The 13,706-nt window shown below is 44.7% G+C and overlaps 1 protein-coding gene across 3 annotated transcripts in view; it reads left to right on the top strand.

Annotated features, from left to right (window-relative positions):
* Nucleotides 1–481: 481 nt before the first annotated feature.
* Arl15 (ADP ribosylation factor like GTPase 15) overlaps nucleotides 482–13,706 on the top strand; it is a 370,731-nt gene continuing 357,506 nt past the window's right edge. For all 3 annotated transcript variants that reach the window (XM_052159499.1, XM_052159501.1, XM_052159500.1), the window contains exon 1: nucleotides 482–642. In XM_052159499.1, coding sequence (XP_052015459.1) covers nucleotides 595–642 — 48 coding nt within the window. In that variant the 5' untranslated portion in view covers nucleotides 482–594. The remainder of the gene's footprint in view (nucleotides 643–13,706) is intronic.

Below are 13,706 nucleotides of genomic sequence, written 5' to 3'. Positions count from 1 at the left end.
TCTTAGCAGATACCCTGGAGGGTCAACGCGGTCCCCAGTTCTGCACAGCTTGCTTTTTTTAAAGGCGTCTGCCCTTCTAACCCGCAGGTCCTCGGCGTCTCAAGGCCACAGGAAGGCGCTCGGGGCAGAGAAAGTAAGTTTCGGTGACTACTCTGCTTCCCACCGCTCCGGGCTGGTTTCTTAGGAAGGGGCGGGCGGGGACGCCGCTGCTCTTCAGCCCCAGGTTGGGAGCTTTACCGGGTCTCCGGCGGCGGACTGGAGGTAGAGGGAGCCGGCGAAGCTAGGCGGGCCGCGGCGCGTTTCCGCCCGCCCCTCCCCCAGCACACAGGAACCAGCCCCGTCCTGGGTCCCGCGCTTCTCTGCTGCCCTCCACCGGGGGCCTGCTTTTTATAGACGCTCCGGCCAATGAGCGTGCTTCTTTTCCTCTGCCCGCCCTCCCGGCCAATCACCGCTCCCCTGGTGTAATCTTCGGCTCCTCGGCTGCTCTCGGCGATTTTCGCTGTTGCTGGCTTTTTCAGGAGCTGCTCGCTCGCAGCCCGAGACGCTGCATTTTTTTCCGGGTTCGGAGCCATTCCGGATGCTTTAGGCTGCCGGATGTCTGATCTCCGGATAACTGAGGCGTTTCTGTACATGGATTATCTGGTAGGTGCGGGGCGCGGACGGCATGTCGCCTCTCGGATCTCGCGGTGGCCCATGGCCCCCTGCCTGGAGTAGCAGCCTCTCGGCTTTCTTTCTTTGGGATGGGATGCCTTGGGTTGCTTTCTCCCGGGGTTGGCTCCGAGGGGCGGCGTCGGGAGAGAGGCCGGGCTGACAGGTAAAGGCGCGGAGGGGACCGGCGGGACTGCGGGAGATGGGACCACGCTCCGCGCGCCTCTCCGCGTTCCCGGCGCAGGACTTTCTTTCCGGGGAAGCTGGAGTTTTCCGCTCTCCCCTTAGCAGAACTCCAGGTGCTATTAAAAAGCCATAAGCAGAATGGCTCGCTAAGTGCCCGGCAGGTCCGGTCATTTGGTTGTTATTAGATCTCTAAAGGAATGACCTGGGCCGTGGCGGGATTTTAAAAACACATTACCAGAAAGTAGACTGAACTAAACCACATTGCAACCCGGCCTGAGCAGGATTGGGCAGGGACAGGCATTGGCTCTGGTTGTGGTGCACGCCGCTTTTGTGCATGGTGTGCATGGTTTGGCAACCGGTATTAGATCAGCCCTGTGCTGGGAAGTTTAGGTAGGAAAAGTTTTTAGCACAGCGCTGGAACGGAACACTTAGACGTGTTTCTAGAATTGTGCAAGCCTAGTGTTTTGTTCCAGAAATTGTATTTCCACAGAGCTGCCTGTTTGTGGTCAAGCACTCATTGACGTGAACTGTGTTCGATCCCATACAATTTCTGTGGTGATGGTGTTAGAATGATTCGCTGTTGCCATGCAGTGCTGAAGTAGATGGTTAGAAGCGTTGGCCCTTCAGTCATCCTGTAGGACACATGGTTTTCCACTGCAGATTGGCCTGGCGGAGATTTGCCAGTGCCTTCTAGGAATTTCACTTAAGGCTGTACGGAGAAAGACTGAATACTTTCCAGTTCAAGAAAGAGGGCTGCGTTGTAATGTTACCTGCGTATAAGGGTTTATTTAGATATATGTAGGAACTGGCACTATTGCACGACCTTGAGAACAGAGCAGAAATAAAAGATTCTCAGTTGAAGTTTGGTTTTGCTGTTTATGCATTTATGCCAGTAACCTCTCTATCTTTGTCATAAAGGGGTGTCACCACTGCACCAGGTTAGGTGAGTTATCTCTGAACATTCTTTAAGTGCCTAGTGGGTTGACGATTCTCCAATATGTCCAGAAGGCTATTTTGAAAATTAAATGATTGATTGATTTATAGTTTATCCATACCATGCTATGGCTATGTCTTGAAATCTGCCCCATAAAGAGCCAGTTTGCTGAGAAAAATTACGAAATAAGAAGAAAGTATAGGATTACTTGTACTGCCAAGTTTGGATACTTAGTGATTCAGAGAGGAATTTGGGGCTTCTCACGATCTGCTGAGACTGTTGTAGATAGTACTTCAGCACATAGTTGTCTTTGAGGTACCAGGCCCACTAAAAGAACTGAGGGAAAACAGGATTACAAATTACTCAGGTTACCTTCCATGGAGACGTGGGTTCAGGATAGGTGGATGAATATTTGTAGGTGTAGGGTTACACTGGGAGCTAAGGTTACTGTCACTGGGCGCTGGGTTTGACTTTGATTTGGCCTATCTGTTTTACCTGCTTTGCCCCAGCCCCTTGTTTAGCTTTCCTATAAAATCATTGTTTTACCACTTCAGTATGCTTTCAATAATTCCCAAGTGCAGTGAAACTAACTGTCCCATAAAAGTCATTGGCTATACTGGGGGGTCGGGTGGGGGAGAAAACAAAGTCTTAACGGAGATAGGTCAGATTTTATGAGTGTGTTAGGTATCCTTGTGAAAACACTGAAGAAAGTCCTTCACTACTAAATGGATCCGAGAGAAAACAAAACAAACTCCCGCCTTCCCGAGGTAGCTTCACAGTGCTTTTTTGCTGACCCACTCCCAGAGAAAACAGTGAGCTACAGCGCTCCATTCTCCTTGTCTTCCAGGTGACTCGTTTGCTCATGCACAATCTTTGGGTGGTGGTGTCTGTTTAAAATCTCATTTCTGAGAAATACAGGATCGATTTCTTTGATTGGGCCAGGCATCTTATTAATCGATTCCTAAGTTCTTTTATTTCCCTTCCAGGAGGGGAAAAATGTTTCTTTCATTCCAAGTTGGACTGCAGGCTTTGCTGAGGGGACTAGAGCGCCCTGTTCATGCACCCGCAGGAGTAATTGTGTGTCGTCCTCCGTCCGTCTCTTTAAACAGTGCTCTGCATTTGTGTTGTCATGTTGGAAAGAAAAGCTGTGCGTGGAGGTGTTTCCCGTTGTTCTTTATTTGGGTGCCATCACTTATTTTATTTGGAGTAGAGTCCAAAGAAAGACAAAAGGAGGTGTGTGCGTGTGTGTGTGTGTGTGTGTGTGTGTGTGAGTGTGTGTGTGAGTGTGTGTGTGTGTGTGTGTGTGCGCGCGTGCGCTATTTTTTAGCACCTGACAGCATTGAAATGGTAAGACAGATGAAGGAAGAAGCTCTCTGATCTTAGAAGTTGCAGTTAATTTCTTGAATGTTCTCAGAGGTGACAGCTAAGGTGAAGGCGCTGTCTTAATATTTAAGACGGAGGTTTTATTAATCTTGGTTCAGGGAAAGAGGGATACCTTGCAAATCCCAAATAATTACATGTTACACCAGGTACTGTGCCTGGCTTGGTGCCTGGCATGGAGTTAGAGCGCGGGATTATGTGTTGATGAATGGATGTGAGACCGGAGAGCTAATTCTGTTCTCTTCTGGCTTCTAAACAGAGGAGACAAGATAGTATCTGTTTGGATTAGGTATTTTGGTTTTTGGAATGCAGGATGTATCCTTTACGCTTAAGATGATCAAGATAGAATTTGCTTAGCAATTTAAACATAAAAGTCTTATCTTTTCTAGATAATGCGGGTGTCATCGGAGAAGGTCCTATTTCTTTCCCTTTTCTCTTGAGCAAGTGTATAAGTCATGTTCTAACCAGGCAGGTCTATGGTTCAGGATGTAGCTGTCACCAACAGCATACTTCTCTCCCTCTGATGGGTTAAGGCAATGTTCAGAACTTTATAAAGAGAAAGAACAGGATATAACTTATAATGAGAGAATGATATTGTATTAGGTTCTCTAGAGTCACAAAACTTATTGATTGAATCTCTACAGAAAAAGGGAATTTATTGGAATGGCTTCCAGGCTGCTGTCCAACAATGGCCAACTGTGAATGGAAAGTCCAAGAATCTAGTTCTTGCTCAGTCCCACGAGGCTGGGTGTCTTAGCGGGTCTGAATATGCTCGAATCCTGACGTAGTAGGCTCCATTGCCAGAGAAGTAATGATGTGCTAGCAAGGTGAGGGTAGGGTGGCAAGCGCAAAGCCTTCCTTCTTCCATGTCCTTATATAGGCTTCCAGCAGAAGGTATGGCCCAGATTAAAGATATGTCTTTTTTTTTTAAAGATTTATTTATTATTATATGTAAATACATGTAGCTGTCTTCAGACACACCAGAAGAGGGTGTCAGATCTCATTACAGATGGTGGTGAGCCACTACGTGGGTGCTGGGATTTGAATTCAGGACCTGAATTCAGGAAGAGCAGTCAGTGTCTTTAGATTTGGATTAAACGGATGTGTCTTCTCACCTTGAGATTTGGATTAAGGGTGTGTATCTTCTTATCTCTAAGGTCCAAGCTAGAAGTGGATTCACATACTTTAAACCAAAGAGAAAATCTCTCACAGGTATGTCCTCCATTTCTGGATTGTAGTTCATTCCAGATATAGTCAAGTTGACAGCTAAGACTAGCCTTCCCAGATCCATTATAAATTTCTATCTGAAGGCCATACAGGGCCAGCTTCTGCATTCTTTTTAGTTCAAAATGCTTTTTGCCTTGGATGTAAATCGGTGTGGATTTCACCCATTCCTCTTTGCACCACTAACACAACAACAATAAAGTTCATTATTTTCTATATAATACCAGTGATGATTAAACGAGATAGTGGGAGTAAAGTTACTTATAAACATTACATTGGTTTTCTCTTCTTTCTTTTCTGAGACACGGCTTCTCTGTGTAGCCCTTGCTGTCCTAGAACTCACTTGTAGACCATGCTGGCCTTGAACCCAGAGATCTGCCTCCTCTGCCTCCTGAATGCCGAGGCTAAAGGCACGTGCAACCACCTCCAGATGTATACACTGGTTCTCACATAAAAATGTTAACACATTATGATTATGTTGCTGACACCATATTTCCTGTGGAATCACCATTATTTAATGGTAAGGATTGGGTTGCATTTTAAAATAGCCCTAATATATTGAAGAATTGGGAGGGTATTCAGCAAGCAAGAGGTGGTAAGACTTTGGGGGACCCTTTATTACCTTCTGAAGAGTAAAACTGCTTTCTCATTGCTCTTTTCTTTAAGGGTTTATTTGTATTATACGTAGGAGTGCTTGCCTGCATGTATGGCTATGTACCACATGTATACAGTGTCTGCAGAGGCCAGGAGAGGGTGTCAGACCTCCTGGATCTTGAGTGACAGCTGGAATCTGCCAGGTGGGTGCTGGCAGTGGCACCCAGGCCTTCTACCAGATCCATCTCCCCAGCCTTCTCATGGATTCTTTAGCCCACTCAACGAATACTTTCGCAGCCCTTCTTGTACATGTTCCGGACATCATGGAGAGTGGACTACAATGCTCTCCTAGGTTGCAGGACTCTCAGGGAGCATGTGGAAAGACAGGTTGAAGATGGTCTGTGGGGAGAAGGCAGGTTCTGACACGCTCTGTTGCTTTCTAGTGCTTTTCTCCGTCACATGTGTTTCTTTGTTTTTATTACAAAATGAAATGTGTCACGAACGTGTCAAGTGTTTGATTGATCTTAGATGCTGTCTGTTGTTCTTCGCATTTCTCTTTTATGCTTGGGGATTCGTAAGGTTAGCTTACTACGCTTTCTTCTTTGTAGTCAGTGATGAACTTGGTCTACTTTCTTGGTCACACAGGCTATGCCTGCCTAAGGAGCCGTGTGTGTGTGTGTGTGTGTGTGTGTGTGTGTGTGTGTGTGTGTATGTGTGTGTGTGTGTGTATGTGTGTGTGTGTATCCTCCAAGTTCACATAGCCAGCAAGCAAGTGAGCTGACCTTGCGGCTCTAGGGCCCCCTCTTCGCTGTCTCCACTTCCAAGCTGTTCTTTCTAGTGCAGGGCAGGGATACAGGCTCTTGGTGTTCAAAGCTGATGCAATACAGTTGTATATTTACATGTTTCATGCAAATACACGTACCCTTTATAGAGAAGGCTAGCTGGAAGGTGTGTGATCAGCCTCCTGTCTCACAAGGCCTCTGGTCACTGAGGTGATCTTCATTCAGACCCTGAAGTTCTATCAGCAGACACAGATGGATGTGTTTCTAAGCATCCTTATTGTCGCCTTCAGGGCTGCTTCTGCTTTCTACTGCACTGGTTCCTCTTGGTACCATTCTGAGCACTCAGCATCTGCTTAAGTCTGTTGTCCTCCCTTATGGAGTCCAGCTTAGGAAATGGGGCTGACTAGCAGACACTAGGTCACAAGCACGAAGGATTTGTGGCGACATCTAAAGAGAGGGAAAGGTAGCTATTATTTTAGTGAGGATATGAAAACCTCCTGATACTTTCTGTAAGCTGAGTATTGAGGTATTGAGTAGCTTTTCCTTACTTAAGGATGTACTCGAGTCACATTTTATTTTTATAAATTTGGTTTTGGTTCATATTTCTGCACATCCAAGGTCAGGTGCCGCTTCTGTTGCTGGCCTTCTTCTTGGCAAAGTTCTGTTATGCTGCATGGGTTTACCTGGCGAGACAGGGGATGCTCATGCCTGTGTGTGTATAGTCTTCCTTCTATTTATATAATAGTCTTTCTTCTTTTTATAAAATCACTAGAATTCAATCATGGGGCCTCTGATCTCGTGACCTGATCATGTCCTCTGAGTTTCACCTACAGATACCAAAGTTGAATTGAGTTTTAATATCATTTTTTTTTTATTCCCTTCTTTGGGATGGGAATTAAACTCCTGTACCAGTTGGAGGTAGGGGCAGGGAGCAGCTGTGGAGGAGTCAGCAGCTACTTGTATTATTGTTCTGTGGTATCTCCCCATATGCTTCCAGAGTCAAAGACGCTGCGTTCTGGTAGATCTCCACCACTATCTAGAAATTCTTGATTTTGAGCAAGATGTTTTAAAGTTCCTTCATTTTGTATTGATCACTCAATGTGTAAGCTGGTCCTGACTTGCCCCATTGAAATAGAGACACTCTTAGAACCTGAGCTGTAACCTGCATCCGAGCTCATTCCCCGCCATCTTAATTCCTTTTCTAGCACTGCCTACTAGCCTGGTACCTGGTAAAGTGGAGCAGGTATAGTGTGTGTGTGTTGGGGGGTTTCACTCGCATCATCTAATTCAACCATGCCCCAGTCCCGTTCATCAGCTACTACTTATAACAAATTTAGAAAAGAAGAGACTTGAGGCTCTAAAAGGTTGAGTATTTGCTGGGATCATGCACCTGGTAGAGAGGGTCAGGGCTGGCATTTAAGTCTAGCTGGTTAGATCCCAGGCCCATGGTTTGCTAAAGCTTAGCAGGAATAATGCATAACTGTGGAGGAGATGCCCAGATACGGCACTGGAAATGGAAGGGTCACTTGGTTGCCTCTGTCGCTTGGTCTCTTGGGAGGCCCTCTGGGAACTCAAAGGACTTGTGTGGGTGTGTGCCTTGAGGCAAGCACCTGCTCACACCTATTGCCTCCCTCATTTTTGCATAAACATTAGCAGCTACTCTTTGGCTTTAGCCCAGCACACCTACGAGATCTCAGTGAGGCCGCTTGGAAGGTTGAATTCGTAGGACAAGCTTCTCTGGTTCTGTTGTGAACTGGTTTGCTGGGAACCAGTCCGGCCACTGGACTATGACTCCTTGGGCCCTTAGGACTTTTTCTGGAGTTTCAGAGAGGGATTCCTGTGGGTTCTTTGCCTGATAGAATGGTCCCTGATCTTGCTTCTAACTATCAGGGAAGACCATGTGAGTGTTGAGATACTTGAGGACCATTGACAGCAGCAGGGACAGCCTGATTGGTTCCAGCCATCCTGGATTGACATCAGGACCTAAAAAAGGAATTAATGGAACAGTCTTTTGTGTCCTTACTGCTTTAAATCAGCAGGTGTAATGTTTTGCATTTTGACTTCAAAACTTCATGCTTTTTAAAATCAAAGAAAGGAACTTCCAGGCCATAGCTAACTCTCTTTCCACAGGTTGCTTCTCTGCTGCTGTCCCTAGTGACAACTTTGCAGAAGTTAGTGGGTCTCATTTCTATGCCTCTTTAGAACAAATGGATGGATGCTTAAATTGTTGAGAGTATTCTTTCTTCCTCCCCCTGCGCGCCCTCCCCCCCCCCCCCCCCCCCACGGTTTCTCTGTGTAGCCCTGGCTGTGCTGGAACTCACTCAGTAGACCAGGCTGGCCTTGAACTCAGAAATCCTCCTGCCCCTGCCTCCCAAGTTCTGGGATTAAAGGCGTGTGCCAGCACCTCCCTGCTGAGTGTATTTTGTATTTTAACATTTGTATGGGAACTGTGACATACCACTCTCTGAAAACCTGATTTTAACCTTTTCTGATGATGTTTCTGAGCTTAATAAACGTGGCTTAGATCAGCGAGTATTTGATTCGTGTTTCTGGTTTTGAAGTTACCATTTTTTGGCTATCTGTAGCGATCTTACCTGCCTTTGACAGGTTAAGGGAACGGTGTTGGTCCTGAGAGGTGTGTGGTGTTTTTAGCATTACATGCAAGTCATCAAAGTGGAATTTTGTTATGCTAATGGAAGCTTTTACGAAAGTTCGCCAGTTTGTTTTTGAGTTTCTAAGTCACTTTTCTAATTGCTGTAACACATGAGCTGAATGTAGGTCAGGACTGAGATGATTTTGATAACATGCTTATTATTAAGGTAAAAGCTCAGAGAAAGACACTGCAGAGCACAAGGGGGAAAATCAGGTCCTAGCAATCCAGAGGCAGGCAGTTGCCGTGCATTTTAGTATGTTGTCCCACGGTCTGTATATAGGCTACTACCCATAAGTCCAATCATCCTGGAAATGGAAAACCTGTCTCATAACCTGCTGACTTGTACATAAAGGCTCTTCAGTTTTAATAATTTCTTTTCTGCAGCATGAAAGCCCTGCATTGTACTGGCAGTCTGTAATTCACTCACTAGCTACCTTTCCTTAAGATATCATGTAGCTGGGTGGGGTGGTGGCAGCCCAGGCCTCTAATCCCAGCCATCAGAAGGCACAGGCAGAGGGATCTGTGTGAGTTCAAGGACAGCCTGGTTTAAAGGGCAAGCTCTAGGACAGTCAGTGCACTGAGAGAAACCTTGTCAAAAAAAAAAAAAATAGCAAACAAACTAAAAAGACATTGTGTATTTCCTCTAGTTTTGACTAATGTCAGGAACACTGTCAATGACATTCTATGTATTCTGGTTTCATTTTCGTCACTGTGATAGAACACACTGGCCAAAAGCAGCTTAGGGGAGAATGGGTTGAGTTCAGCTGAGAGTTCCAGGCTATTGTGTAGTGTTGAGGAGGGCAGGGCAGGAACTCCGACAGCTAGCTATGGCATATCCACACTCGGTAGCAGCGAGAACTGAGTGTGCCCATGCTGCCTGCTGCTTCCTTTCAGCTAACTTTTTCCAGTCTTAACACAGGCCAGGGCACCGCCCATTGAATGATGCTGCCCTACTGGGCTAGGTTCTTCTACATCAATTAACAATCAAGATGATCCCTGATAGACGTATATAAGTCAGGCTGATCTAGGTAATTCCTCTGTTGAGATTCTCTCTCCAGATGATTCCAGCTTGGGTCTAGCTTAACCAGCAGCATGTGTACACACTTGGGGTCTTCTCAGAATGAATCATAAAAAGTAGTTCCAAGATACTGTAATGTGGTGGTTTGAATATGCTTGGTCCAGGGAGTGGCATTATTTGGAGGTGTGGCCTTGTTGGAGTGGGTGTGGCCTTGTTGGGGTGGGTGTGGCCTTGTTGGAGTGGATGTGGCCTTATTGAGTAGGTGTGGCCTTATTGAGTAGGTGTGGCCTTGTTGGAGGAAGTATGTCACTGTGGGTGTGGGCTTTAAGACCCTGGTCCTAGCTGCCTGGAAGCCAGTCTTCTGTTTGCCTTCAGAACAAGATGGAGAACTCTCAGCTCCTCCTATGCCATGCCTGCCTGGGTGCTGTCATGCTCTGACCTTGTTGATAATGGACAGAACCTCTGAACCTGCAAGGTAGCCCCAATTAAATGTCCTTTATATGAGTGCCTTGGTCATGGTGTCTGTTCACAGCAGAATAACCCTAATTAATACATGTAATGAATCTTTACTCAAAGGGACTCCAGTGTCAAAGAGGTTGGTTTGGGAAACTGTCAGAGCTAAACAGGTTCCTTTACTGTACAGCCAATGAACAGCCAACCGCATGCTAATGTGCATGGTGACTCTAAAGGGAAATTGTTAGAGACAGTACTCTTACTCCTTTGAGGGTAATTTTGCCTTATGATCAAATCCGAAAAGTAGAATTTTGGGGTCAAAAGTTACTTATATTTTAAGGTTCTTGATATTGATTAAGTAATTTAATATGTGTAACACACATAGAATTGTTTCTGAATGTAACCAGCCACTTTTTGTTGTGATAAAGTATTGAAGTGAAATTGGTGGTAGTGATGCTAATTACTATTGATGGAAAATTACTGTGTGCCAGATTCTGTGGGAAATGCTAAGTAGCTGCGTCTCCTTTCAACAACCCTATGAGAGCTGTAGCAGCTGTTCTTTCTCTGTCTTTTTCTTTCTGTCTCTGTCTGTCTCTGTGTCTGTCTTAAATGGTTGAGGGGACTAAAGACCAAGAAGAGTTGGACGGTTACGACTGTCTTAGTTGCTGCAGGATTGGTGACAGCTCTGTGTGTATGTAGTTTTTTTTTTTTTTTTTTTTTTTTTTTTTTTAGAGAATAAAACTGAATTTGAAATCTGACCTAGATGCTCAGGTGTAATCTGTGTAATATGAAGGATTTCATATTACAAATCTATGTCAACAAAAACAAAGAGGGACACTATAGAATAGTCATTAATTTACATATTTTAAGAAAGTATATTTCCAGAGTTTTATGTATATTAGATTAACTTTCTTATTTGAAATGATACTGATTGCTGCTATCTCCTAAAATGTTATTATCAGGCAGAATTAAAAGATGATAGCTAAGTCCTTCAGTTTATATGTATATATTTAGAATGTACTTATTTCCAAACCTCCAAATATTGGGGACCTGGTCTGATATCACCCCAGAACACCAATTCCTTGTTTGCAAAACTTGGATAATTAGAGCCTTTGTGATAATTTGCACAAGTAAAGACATAGTCAATATACTGGAAAGTAGGTTTATATTTTATTACTTTCTCTCTTTTTTTGCTATGTTATGTATTTCCTGAAATAGTGATTTTTTTTACTTCTATCTTCCATTCTTTTTTTTTGTTTTGTTTTGGTTTTTTTTTTGCTTTTGATTTTCAAGACAGGGTTTCTCTGTGTAGCCCTGACTGTCCTGGAACTCACTCTGTAGACCAGGCTGGCCTCGAACTCAGAAATCCGCCTGCCTCTGCCTCCCAATTACTGGCTTTTACTTCCATTCTAATTCGATGATTTATGAGACTATAAAATTGCTTCTACATACGTTATCATTCATTTGCTCAGTTTACTTCTGTTTATAAGCCCTTCATTTTCTGGTGCTCTTGGGTACAAAGGATATACAAGTGTATAAAAGACATTGACTTCCCTTCAAGTTGCTTAAGAACTCTTGTGCAGTGAGAACCAAGCAGTTGCCTTTTGGCTGCCTCGTCTACTTAGAGGAGAGTAAAAGGTGCAGATGGAGCACAGAAAAGGGGAACTCAGCCTAGACTTGGAGACCAGCAATGCTTCCCAGGGGAATTTTTTTTTTTTAATTTGCAACATTGAAATGTAGTAACGTTGGCCCAATGATAGGCATTGCCAGGGCCAAGCAGGGGACAACTGTGCAGAGACTTGAAGGCCCTGTGTGACTGGGGCAGAGTTTGGACTGATGACCCCACCCCAGAGCTGCAGAATCCAGCTATGTGGAAAGCTTCAGAGATTGTCCGGAGTGACAAGGTCAGACCTGGCCTGGCTGTCAAAGAAGCAAAAGGGAAAACTGGCTGCAAAGCATCTCATTAGGGAGATGGTCTTCTGATTCAGAGATGTGAAGATGGGACATTTCAATAGACTAGAATCATTTAAAGATAGTGGAAAATTTGTAATTGGATATAGAATATGAGCAAAGATCTCAAAGGTAAAGTCTTGAATGTGGGGTTTTAGTTATCTATTACAGAAAAACAACTGACCTTGGAACACAAAGACTCTTTTGCTCATGAATCTGTTGGTTGACTAGATCAATGGAGGGGTACGTCTTGCCCAGGATTCCTCATGAGGTCATGTGGTAGCTGGGTTCATCTTAAACCTTTCCTGGACATGCATCTGACATCTGGGAATGCTGTAGTGACTGGGTGAGGGCATCTCTGTTTGTGTGGCCTTTCTGCGTGGTTGCCCCTGGGTAGCCTGAATTATTTGGAACGTGAAGGCTTGCAGAACAAATGTACCAAGAGAGTGTTGCGGATTCCACCTGACCTTTATTTATCTAACCTAAGTCATGATCTAGCATCCTTTCTGCTGTTCTTGATACTTATAAAGGCCTACCAGGGCTTAAGAGCTAGAGGCAGTTCTTTTCATGGTAGGACAGTTAAGAGTTTATGGGCATGTTTGACAACTGTCGCAAGCATTGAGGTGACTAATGGGGCCACCCATGGTCACAAAGCAACAGGGAAGAGCAGGTTGGGAAATAAAGTGAAGTTGGCTTCAGAATAATTGGGTTTGAGGTTCTTGTGTAAAATCCAAACTTAAGTTTTAAATAGTTAGATGGAAACTCAAGAGGTGAGGCCTGTCGATGAGGTTAAGAGTGACAAACTCATAATGGGGCCGTGGTATGCTGTCAACACTCTGGGAAGTCGGGTGCTGTGTCATTTCATGTTTTTATTGTCATCACTGTAGGGATTAGGAAGCTGAGGTGTAGAGAAATTGTCATAGCTAAGATGTCATGGAGGCAGAATTGGAACCTAAGTCTGGGCTGATGTCCAAGCTTATGTCCCCCACCACTTGGATAGTAATATGAGACTTTCTTGTGCCGTTCTTAGGGATGCCTTAGTCACAGACACCTTTGAGGCACCACACATGTTCCTGTTCAGCCTGCTGGGGGTCCTTATTGTGAAAACAGTGGGCTAGCCGCGTTCTCTGTTGGGCCTCTTATTCCTGGTACAAATGATGTCCCAGTGAAGGCATAGACTGCGGGCTTCTTATTATCATCAGACTTTGATACAGGTACAGGATAAGGTACACTGAACAAATGGTTAGACAGAGAGAGGCTGCCTAAGTGATGGCTGAGGGCACTGATTATGGAGCCACAATAAATACATTAGCATTCTAAATACATTTTGGAGCCAGACTAAATACACATCCCTCACCTGCTAGGTAGCTTTTGTGCCTTAGTTTCCTTCTGTGAAAAATGGGTATAATGGCACCCACTTTATAGAGGGCTATATACATATACACTTTGTGATGCTTCGGTCTGCAGTCACCTGTGTGTGTGGTAGTAAGTGTTGTATCTCTTGGTGATGTTGTAGGTATCTTAGTTTGTGCAAATAGATTATTTGATGTTTGCACAATGAAAAAGCCACACCGTGTTGTGTTTTCTCTGCATACGCATATCTATGTGGGTATGTAATTTAAAAGAATGTGACACTGTTAAGTGCTATACAAGTGTTTTCTATGATTGTATTGGGACTTGATATCAAGCAAGGACATACGTGACTGTCATCACCCGACAGTTGTACTTCAGTTCTGTCGCTCCTCCGTGCCAGACTTTCAGCACTCTTGCTTCCGCCTACTAAGCATGGTGCAGGGGAACTGGGGCAAAGTTACTGGAGGCGTTCCTTGGTGTTTTAAGTGGCAGCTCTTTCTAATTCACAGGGGTGAAAGGTCCTGGCATGGC

The sequence above is a fragment of the Apodemus sylvaticus genome, chromosome 16, assembly GCF_947179515.1.
Source record: "Apodemus sylvaticus chromosome 16, mApoSyl1.1, whole genome shotgun sequence".
NCBI lineage: Eukaryota > Metazoa > Chordata > Mammalia > Rodentia > Muridae > Apodemus > Apodemus sylvaticus.
This window is presented reverse-complemented; position numbering and strand designations above follow the sequence as displayed.